At 37.0% G+C, this 10,434-nt stretch overlaps 1 protein-coding gene across 2 annotated transcripts; it reads right to left on the bottom strand.

Annotated features, from left to right (window-relative positions):
• Positions 1–435: 435 nt before the first annotated feature.
• LOC107783511 (zinc finger CCCH domain-containing protein 24) lies at positions 436–8,414 on the bottom strand. 2 transcript variants are annotated; one of them, XM_075237266.1, is made up of 14 exons: positions 7,742–8,403; positions 6,100–6,192; positions 5,702–6,016; positions 5,509–5,581; positions 5,189–5,321; positions 4,943–5,096; positions 4,679–4,762; positions 4,414–4,536; positions 3,863–4,036; positions 3,626–3,760; positions 2,538–2,633; positions 1,481–1,873; positions 1,166–1,209; positions 436–1,054 (listed from the first exon to the last, which is right to left on the bottom strand). In XM_075237266.1, the coding sequence occupies exons 1-14, from the start codon at positions 8,252–8,254 to the stop codon at positions 805–807; spliced, it is 2,580 nt and encodes an 859-aa protein (XP_075093367.1). In that variant the 5' UTR covers positions 8,255–8,403; the 3' UTR covers positions 436–804. The 2 variants fall into 2 exon arrangements, with proteins under 2 accessions (XP_075093367.1, XP_075093368.1); XM_075237267.1 differs by lacking the exon at positions 6,100–6,192 and having other exon boundaries at positions 7,742–8,414.
• Between the last annotated feature and the right edge of the window lie 2,020 nt (positions 8,415–10,434).

The raw sequence follows: 10,434 nt of genomic DNA, 5'->3' as shown, positions 1-10,434 counted from the left end.
GAGCGCCTCTATGGTTAAAAGTTGTGAATAAGTAGAATTCAACTCAGGACCTTTTCTAACTTAAAACTCAACAAAACTAATGGACTAAAGCTATTTACTGTCTAGAAATATGATAATTAAAGTTATTTATTCCTGTTCTTCTATAATTTTCGATATCGCTTACAAAAATTCCTGCATACGCCCCTGATTGTTGTTGTTGACCTCTACATGAAGTGATATTCCTTATGATTCTAGGAGGATCTTATTCCACAAATAGGATATTTGGTAATTGTAATCGTAAGAATATAAATATTTGCTATCCCAGATTGACTTCCTTCAACCAAGGACAACATAACCACAAATCTGAACAATACAGGATTCTTTATCTACTAAATATAGATCTGAATTCTGCAATGGAGAGAACATAAACATAATTTATTCAACACATCAAACTTCTTTTGGGACAAAACTGTGGAGCATCACTTGGAAATCCTTATAGCATCTCAAATTATGTGAGAGGTCGTATACAAATGAACATAATGTGTCGATATTTGATGTATTCTTCTTAAAGAGGAAATCAGGTAACCATAGATTGGCAGCAGTAAGGAGCCAATTACAATGCAATATTATGGAAATCTCAAGAATAGAAGATTGCCTCATAAACCGCCAGGCGCCAGTGGCAACATTAATAAACGACATCTAGTAGTTGTTTGCCGAAAGCTCGTTCATTGTTTCCACATCGAGAAAACAAATCTAAGGGAGCATTTCTATCTCCTTTCATAAACTTGGCTGCTTAAGTTTATTTTTTAAGGCAATTTGATAAATTTACCTCTCCAGAAGCATCACCAGTTCACAATGAGAAGTATGAGGAAAGAGATCAACCGCCATTGCTTTGACAGGTTGAAAAGGCTCTGAACTGGGCATAGATTTGGTCCTATGTCGTGCAAGACTAGCACTGCTCATATTTCTCCATCCTCTGTTGTTTTTATTATTACCCCTCTCAGCTTCATCTGGAGAAGGTGTGCATAGCTCAATAGCATTTGCGACCAAGCTCTCAGGATTACAGGAAATATAACTGAAAAGAGCAGATTAAGAAAAACGAGGATTAGACTAGAAATAATGCTGGAAAAGGTCTGAGAATAAGAAAACAAAAGAAAGGATAAGTTGATGCATCAAAGGAGCTTACACAAGCCTCCTTAGACGTGAATTAGTCCTCAAAAGTTTGATAACCTACAAGCATTGAGAACAAAAATTAGCTCAAAGCAAGCAGCTCATTTCAAGCCCCGCATATAATAACGGAGGAAACATATAGTAGTATCAATCCCGGGTGGTCACATAAAACTGAATTAGATCAAAGACCAGATGAAATCTTCATCCATTATATGAGACACAAATTCATATATAGCTTAAAAACTGTTGACCAGCTCATAAAGAAGTAAATTTCCGCTCTAAGTACTTGCCCAGATACCAACCAAGGATGAAAGCAGAGAAATCAACTTACTGTGGGATGAAGTCCAACACGTGGAGGATCCACAATTGCAACAACATTCTTGAAATGTCGCACTGAAGTGGTCAAATTATCTGATGAACAACTCTTCCCAAGTTGGGTTTCTGATTCTGTAATGCAACCTGCTGAAGATTCTGACAAGCTTGTACCATTGGTACGCTCAAGGCCTGCTTTTCCCTCGGGTTCCACTGTGTTATCCGTGGAATCAGTATTCCCAATAGGTGCAGTTGCAGACCCAATACCTGATCCCTCATCTGTTTCCGATGCATTAACTATAGAATCAGTCTTCTCTGTGGAAGTTGTATTTTCTTGTATATCTGGAATTCCATCTACTTTTGGAGGTGAAGTAAGGTACTCTCTCAGTACAGATCCCATGACATCCTCGGCCTGCAATCTCATGATGCAAATTCTGGAATTAACATGTGCAGCATAGTTTTTAATACAAAAGATGAGCTATCCTACAGAAGGAGGGAAGGACAGACAAACATAGTCATTGTTTCCAAAGAAATCTATGCTATAGCTACCAAACAAAAGCTCACTGAAATACAGGAGGTTCTTAAAACTTAAAAGTAAGCTAGCTCTCAAACCAAATCCAGATAGACTTCAAAATGCGCGCCAGACCCATCAGGCTTTTACACTTAGTTCAACTTAATATGCCTCATATATCTTTTTCCTTGACTAAAAAGCCTTGCAAATCTTTAATGAAGTTAAACCAGGACTAAAAGTTAAGATTGTTATAATCTCCTCGTAGAAAAAAGGGGGGGGGGAGAGAGATCTCCTCCTGCTGCTTTAAGCTGTAAATGGTACTTTAAATTTAGTAACAACATGACTTACACAACCTGGATAAAAAAAGAGTATAAATTACTAACAGTATATCAACACTGTATAAGCGGCCATGACCAAAAAGGAAACAAATAAAAAATATGGACAATTTATTGGTAGTGACTAATTTTATAGACCAATTATGATCAGCCAGCGGGCAGACCTATAATACAGAAGCGAAGGGTGAAGATAGAGTGAGAAACCCAGTAAAGATGTAGTCCAATCTGACCTTTCCACAAATAAATCTACAGTTTTTTATCCCATTGATTTCTGCATTTCTTTGAGCATCAGAGACCGCAGAAGCATTCATTTCAATGCCAACAACCTGAAGAAATTGATCAGACAAAACTTCTTACCATCTCAAGACATTCAAACATATTCAATGTGCATATAGATTTTACTTCCTGAAGAAATTGATCAGACAGAACTTCTTATCATCTCAAGACATTCAAACATATTCAATGTGCATATAGATTTTACTTCCTGTTACAAAATGTAAGTAAGACACACTTCTCTTAAACAAGAATTAAAATACTAAGCCAGTAACAGCAAAATGAGAGTAGGATTACAGATATTTTATTTATTTTATGATCCCCTCAAAAGTTCTCTCTGTGTCCGAAATGCTTAACCTACTATCCTTGCAAGTCAAATGGTCCACCTCTTTTTTAAACAGGAAATTTTTTCCCTCCAATAATTAAACAAATCTATATCCACCCAATTTTATTGGATGTCCCCAATGAGGAATTCAAACAATATAAACTGATACTAACTTATATTATCTTGAATTTGAACTGACATATTCATAGTTAACCAAACATATTTCATTTCAAACTATACTCCATCCCAAATTGGATATCTAGCTTTCAGTAACATCCCAAAATTCAACTCAATTCGTATTAAGAAGATTTATTTCCTCTGATGAAACCTTTACAGTGTTTTAACACAAATTTTTCTCTATTTTATTTCCAGAAATGAAAAATTAAACACAATGAGCCCATATGTACCACGACAAATATTACGCATTTAAGCTAACGAGTTTTATTTTAATATATGTACCATACTTAAAAAAGTATTATGTATAAAGTAAAAGTAAGACATTCAATTGGGGACAGCAAATGAAAACACTTATTTGCCTAACTCCACATAATAGTTTACTTGGAACGTTTGCTACTAACTCCTGGAGTAATCAAAGTAGAACATTTTTCAAAAACAGGTAAAGGTAGATATAGTGAATTATTCGGGCAAATATTTAACACCATGAAGCAAAACAATTTCAAAAAAGCAAAATTTGGAATTTAATGGAGTGGTGAACATTACCATACCAACTCGATTAGCCAGAGTCAGACCAATTGTTCCAGTTCCACAGCAAACATCGAAAAGCAAAGTATCAGGACCCAAGCTCGCCCAATCCCCCGCCAGGGAGTACAATTTCTCTGCAGCAAGGGTGTTCACCTGTGCCAATTAAAGAACTTAAAGGCTTGCAACTTCTGAGAGAGAGAGGAAAGAAAAGAATAAGATCAGCTTAGGACAGAGAGAAATAAGCAATAATCTCACCTGAAAGAAGGCTGTGGGTGAAATACAAAACCTAAGTCCATTTATAAAATCGTGAATTTTTGCTTCAGCAACTGCATTATCTGCTTGCAGTTCAGAATAGCTTTCCCTTTTGGGAAACGGAAGGACGCGCAGAGGAGCATCTGCCGGCGCTACATTAGATATACCAGTGTGATCCTGCACTTAGAAGTAGCAACATCAAGGTTGCGTAAAACCACCACTGGCAGATCAAGTACATATTTCACTATTATGAAAAAACTAGAATCTTGAAAAGGTCAAAAACGAGACAACTGAAGGATTTAAGTGTAAATAAAGGATCACTAGTTTGAAGCAAGGATATAGGCATAAATCAAAATTTAAGACAAAAGGATAATAAGGTAGAAAGACACATAGGGTTTAAACTCTCAGCATCCCTGGCTTATTTCCGTTTATGACCAAGTTGGTTTGTTATATATTAGTGAGAAATAACTAATAAGACCAAGATTTTAGAGTTAACCCCCCCCCCCTCACCATAGATTGAGAAATGCCTTCAAGAATTGATGTATGATAACTACCTGAACTACCAGGACAGTAAGAGGTAATGTTGGTGATGCACTAGAAGCTCCCATAGCAAATGCTTTGGCCATACTTTGGAATTCATCATTAACTACTGCATCATCCAGCGCCAGAGTGCAAACCTAAGCAATCCAGCAGTAAAGAAAATGAAAAAAAACAGAAGGCCCAGCAAGTCCTAAGCACAAACTAAAATCAACTGCTCATTTTTCTGAAAATGGTAGATATGAAAGAACAAAATAAGGACTAAGTTAACAAGACATAAACCTGGACAATGAGCATAACCTCTGAAATACTTGCATCAGAATTTTCAACCTTTACTTTTTTACCAGGCATGCGACCTTCTCGAACCTGGATGTAGATATCCCAAAAGAAACAGTCAGTTGGCCAAGCATCACAAACCCGCCTCTCCCCATTTCCAATAAAAGCAAGAAAAGACTGTTCAGCCTCTCCAACATGCACACTGAATCATCTCTGCATGATAGGAGAGGCTGAACAAACTAATTGGTCATAGAAAGAAATTGGACATACAGTAAGTTGCCTCCAGAATCCAGTATTATTCAATCTATTCCAAATAGGTAGGGTTGACTGTTGTAAAAAATCTTGAAAGATAGCAGCATATTTACAAGCAATTCCAGAAACATTTGGGCAGTTCACAGGTTCCTCGACAGCTGTCACACCCTCCCTGGTACAAGGATAATTCCTGTTAAATGGACTATGACAAGGAAAAGAGAGAAAAAAACTAGATGTTGAAAAACTGCAATCACTTTTATCTACCTGAAATTTCCAAGCAGAAACCCCACAGTTGGCTTCCCTAGTACAGAGTATCCGACAGAAAACTCACACTTGTTACGATATCCCTCAATAAGTGGCGAGTCAATTATGCCCTCCAGTTTACATGGTTGACCACCTGCTCAAAGAAATGATCGGATCAAAGGTTATATCATTTCTTAATCAAATTCTAGAAAAGAATAATAGCATCCTAATTCCACACGATTTCAGTGAACAGAAGTGAATCAGTTGTCTATTAACTATAAAGATATAGTCATAGAGCAACAATGCAGTCGATGCAATTCAAAGAAATGATTAAAGTGTACCTATTTCCCTAGATTTGAGAATCCATTCTGGAAGTGAAACACCATTTGGACAGGCTTTACGTGCATTTCGAGTCTGTCCATATGAAAAACAGATAAAGTGGTCAAAAGTCTATTTTCACAAACTTTGAGCAGGAAGTCAAAAGCTTTGAGCGATTTTATAACAATATGGAATAGAGGGATAAGATATCCTAACAAGTTTTTTGAGAGTTTGCATCAAAGAGCTCTTCTTCTGCTCCAGCTGATCAGCGTACGGTACATTAGCAAGAGGAGTCACCACATCACGAACACTCCTACCCTTCAAAACTGAATCACTGGACAGTGGGTCCTCAGCCTCAGTTTCATCTGATATTTTAGTCGAATCCAAACTGTCCCCAGTTTGGGTTTGCTTTTCACCTTGTTGACTGGCCGGAGATGAAGATATTGCCGAATTACCTTTTCTCTCAAATGGCCGCGGAATGACATCTCCAACCTTCAAATTCTTGTTTCCAACAAGCTTTCCATTCAACTCCTGCCAAGTTCGAAAAATAAATGTTTCTGATAATAGCAGAGCTGCATGTCATTCTAATCAAATTTAGACAACAATTGGAATACCTTCAGAGCACTCTTCACTTGTTCTGGATTTTCAAAAGTAACAAATCCTACAACCATGCCTTTCTTCTTTTTTGCTGATTTAAAAGTAACATCCTAAAATTTAAGGAGTCAATTCCAACTAACATCTCATCCCGTTATAAATGAATCCATAAAGAACAGAACAATAATTAAAAAAGGTAAAGAGTAGGGATTATTTTCTTTAGGAAGCTGAATCACGATTCCAGGAGAGCAGACTTGTCCAACCATAGAGCAAACATCCGTACTTCTACAGATGTTAACATTGGTACTGCCAGTAGTCTACAAAATACACCCGCTCTTTAAGGCAATGATGAATTCTAGTGTAGTCATGGATGCAAGGATGAAGGAAGGAAACTTATGTTAACAGGTATGTTCAACATACATGTAGCCATTTTCACTTGCATTCACTTTACTAGAAAAAGAAAAAGGATAATATAGGGTCCCAGGAAACATGACCAACATAAAGGACTGATCTATGTGCTCATTTGCTTTTGAAAGTGATGTATGTTTTCGAGGATCTACGGAGAACCACTGGAAATGAATTATCCATTGCATCACCTGATCACCTCATGTGGTGGAGGATACAAAGACGAATACATGAAAGGAGAAAACATAGAGCTGCCAGTTTCTATATTGCTGTGACAATGTTCAACAGAAAATCAAGGGAAAAACACCTAGAAACACCCCCACCCCCACCCCCACCTCCACCCCAAAAAAAAATCTAATAGCTCTTTCAAGATAGTGTTTGGTTTCCTAAAGCTCCCTGAGGACCAGTTGACTCACTTGCCAGTTTCTCTTCACATGTCATAATGGACACAACTCTTACCCATTTGTGTAGGTACTTTAACTTTCAGCACAACCCAAATACTAGGAGTAGAACTTTTGAAACAAGCCATACAACGAGAAGAAAAGCCCATAGAAAGTTAAAAATGTTCTCCATTATCTTCTTTGGTCAGGAAAAAGACGAAAAAATTGAAAGTTGCATTTGGCATTAGCATTCCCCAGAGAAGAAAAGTTTGCAGAAAATAAATAATGCTCCTTTGGTCACAAAGAGATGAAAACGTTGAAGTTTTACTTCCTGCATAGTGCATCCACAGTATTCACAGTTTCAATTTTTCCAACAAGTAATCTTTTGATTGATGAACATTTTGTATCCTATTGACATATAATAAATGCATTGACGATTTGACATCTATAAAGATGTCTACTTCACAAAACCAACTCAAAGTGACAAAGTTCACACACAATGTGAAGATAGCTACCTAATCTTGATTAGTGATAACTAAAACTTAAAATATGTACAAGCTCCCTAAGTGAATCACTGAGCGGTTGATGCATAGAAGAACAACATATATCCCATGTTTCAAAATAGCTGAATAAACTCTGTTTTAGGTTCTCCACTACTTTAAAACTGGGAATTAGAAAAATGTTCAGAAAATAAATGCAAAACCAAGATTTCCTTTTTTTCTTATAAAATTCCCGGAGGGCCAGTACTGTTTGAAACTCTGTAGAGAATGAGCCCGCCCGTATCACCTAATGTTCTCTTACCACTGGATCAAAGCACGGGGGCGCAAAAGCTTTCATCTTTAATATCTAGAAATATTGAAAAGAGCAAGAATCTTACATGCTGCTTAAGAAAACACCTTAAATTATCCGAACTCCACTTCATAGGAAGATTAACCAAGCACTTTGACAACCCAGTACCCGACGAACTACATTCCTCCTCGTTGTCTAAGGCTTCCGTCATCATGACGTCATTACACTTCTCTTCTTCTTTATTCTCTGACTTATCTCCATCATCATCCTTTTTAGCTATCTTTTTCGCCCGCTCAGAAGTCGGGTCCCATGTATTATCGGGTCGGGGTCGGAGCTCCGACTCACCATGGGCGTAACGGCAGGAATCACCGTGGCTGCATGAATTATCGTTTCTTCGAAAGTAAGAGCAAAGACTCGTTTTCCATAACGGGTTTGGCTGTTGTTGCTGTTGCCCCGTTTCTGTTTCGGTTTCGGTTTCTTCTCGCTTACGTTTCTCTGTTGGTGTAATTTCAACCGTTAGATCGGTGGAGGTTTCCGGGGAATGGAGTTGCTCTGTTGAATCCTCGCCGTTGATTTTGGTGTTTAGGGTTTCTGTCGACATTGGGGAAGACGGGGCTTGACGGCGGTGAGGTTTTAGCAGTTTGGTTCAGTTAGTACAGTTGCCGTCGATTTAACTGAGGTTTATGTTTGGTGTTCGTGCGAGTCCTACGTGTGACAAATAACTCCACCACTACTGTTCGGTTTTGCCCCTGTAAGGATTTGCGTAATGCCCCTCTTTTAACTCTCTTATATTTTTAGTAGCTCCTCTTAATTCTCAAAGTGTAGTGATTTGAGTCCTACTAGTTTTCATGCAATTACTTTGTACATGTATTTTGTGTTAATTATTACTTAACGAAAGAATAATAAATCATATATACCATATTATTTAGATTTAACACCCTCAAATCCGCCTAACCTATACAATATTTGTCTGTTTCCTATCTAAACTATCGTCTGCCCCCGAAAATTCCCTGAATTATATCATCTTTCATAATAAAACCCCCATGTCTCATTCTTACTAGTGCATGTGATACACTCTCTAAATAATTTTTAAAACATGTCATGTGGCAATCCACGTGGATATTTAATTACGTTGATCTTAAAAATAGGTTTAATTAATATATGTTAATCTAATTACGTGAAAAAATAAAAAAGGGAATTTTGTTGCACCGCCCGTCATTTACTCCTCTCAAAGTATGGTCTCTTTGCTCTCATCGAAAAAAATCTCTCATCGGACATGAGAGACACCTTCTCTAACTAGCGATTCTCTTCATTAATCATGGTTTCTACCATCGATTTCTCTATTGTTGCTGCTATTCGAAATCGGAATTAAATCTAGGGTTTTGTGATTATGCCTTTTCCTTTTTGTTGGAAATTTTGTGCTCCTTCTTTCAAATAAATTTGGGTAAGAATGAAGGATGGATAAAACGAGAAAGATAAGAAATAAACTCAATAATAACGAGAGAGAGAATTTCAAATGGATTAAGATGAAGAAATTGAGAAGAAAGGTGAAAGAATAGAGAAAAAATGTGTAATATAAAGAAAAAGAGGAGAAAATATAAGTTTTAAAAAAATGGGGCTAATTAGTTGTTACTATCAGGTGAGCCCATTTTAATGGTTATTGTCATCCTTCACGTGCTCTTAGGCGATTTATTTCACACAATATGTCACATAAGCGACGGGGTATTTTATTATGAAGGGGATATAGTTCAGGGAATTTTGGGGATAAGCGATAGTTTAGGTAGGAAATTGACAAATATTTTATAGTTTAGACGGGTTTGAGGGTATTAACTCTATTATTTAAAATAATTTTATTTTCTTTATAAAAGCTGCAATTATTTTATAATAATGAATTTTAAGTAAGACGAAATTATACAAATGAAGATAAATTAATTTTAAAAGTTGCAGGGTTATTTATGGTATAAAAAATCTATAATATATTTTGTGTTTATATATATAAGGCAATACATACTATACATACTGTATATACTATATATATTTATATAGCTATATATAAGCAAAGAAATAATTGCAAAGAAATATTCAAGGGAATGTCTTATATATTTTACTATTACGACATTAACAAAGAATGGCAATATCTTTCTTAGTCTTCCTCCCCCCAATGGAATGAGCACAACAAGGTACTAATACCACCATTAAAAGGAAAAAAACTAAGGAAGATGTGCCAAAATACAAGCTACATGTTAGTCTATGTATTATCTCTAACAAATCTCATAAATCCTTCAAGGTTCGGAGGAATTTCCGTTGGTGGTGGTGGAAAAGAAGCTTGTTCGTCACCGCTTCCGGGCGAAGCGGCATCCTGCGCAAGTTCCGCTAGCATTTCTTCATAAGCTTCATCTATCTCCGGTTGTGATTCTGCAAGTCCAAAATTTCTTCTTTCCGAACGGATCCAATCTCTAAATAGTACTGAGTTTTCCAAGCTCTCCCCCATAGACGCTCTATGATCACCGATTTGAAGTCTCGCTTGACTGAATGCGCTCTCCGATGCCACTATTGAAGCTTGAACACTTAAAATATCTCGAGTCATCCTTGAAAGAACCGGATAGTGTTTTTGTTTGTCCTTCCACCATTCCAAAACATCGAAGGAGCCGTCGGGATTCTCTGATTCAAGTCCCTGCGACAAATAAACTTGAAGCTCATTTAGTTGTGAACTATCACCAATATTATCACCTTGAGAACCCCTGAACTCCGTCCAAGAACTAAGGGCTTTTAGGCCCGCAG

This window comes from Nicotiana tabacum, chromosome 18 (genome assembly GCF_000715075.1).
Source record: "Nicotiana tabacum cultivar K326 chromosome 18, ASM71507v2, whole genome shotgun sequence".
NCBI lineage: Eukaryota > Viridiplantae > Streptophyta > Magnoliopsida > Solanales > Solanaceae > Nicotiana > Nicotiana tabacum.
Note: the sequence above shows the minus strand (reverse complement) of the source record. Positions and strands in the feature narration are given on the sequence as shown.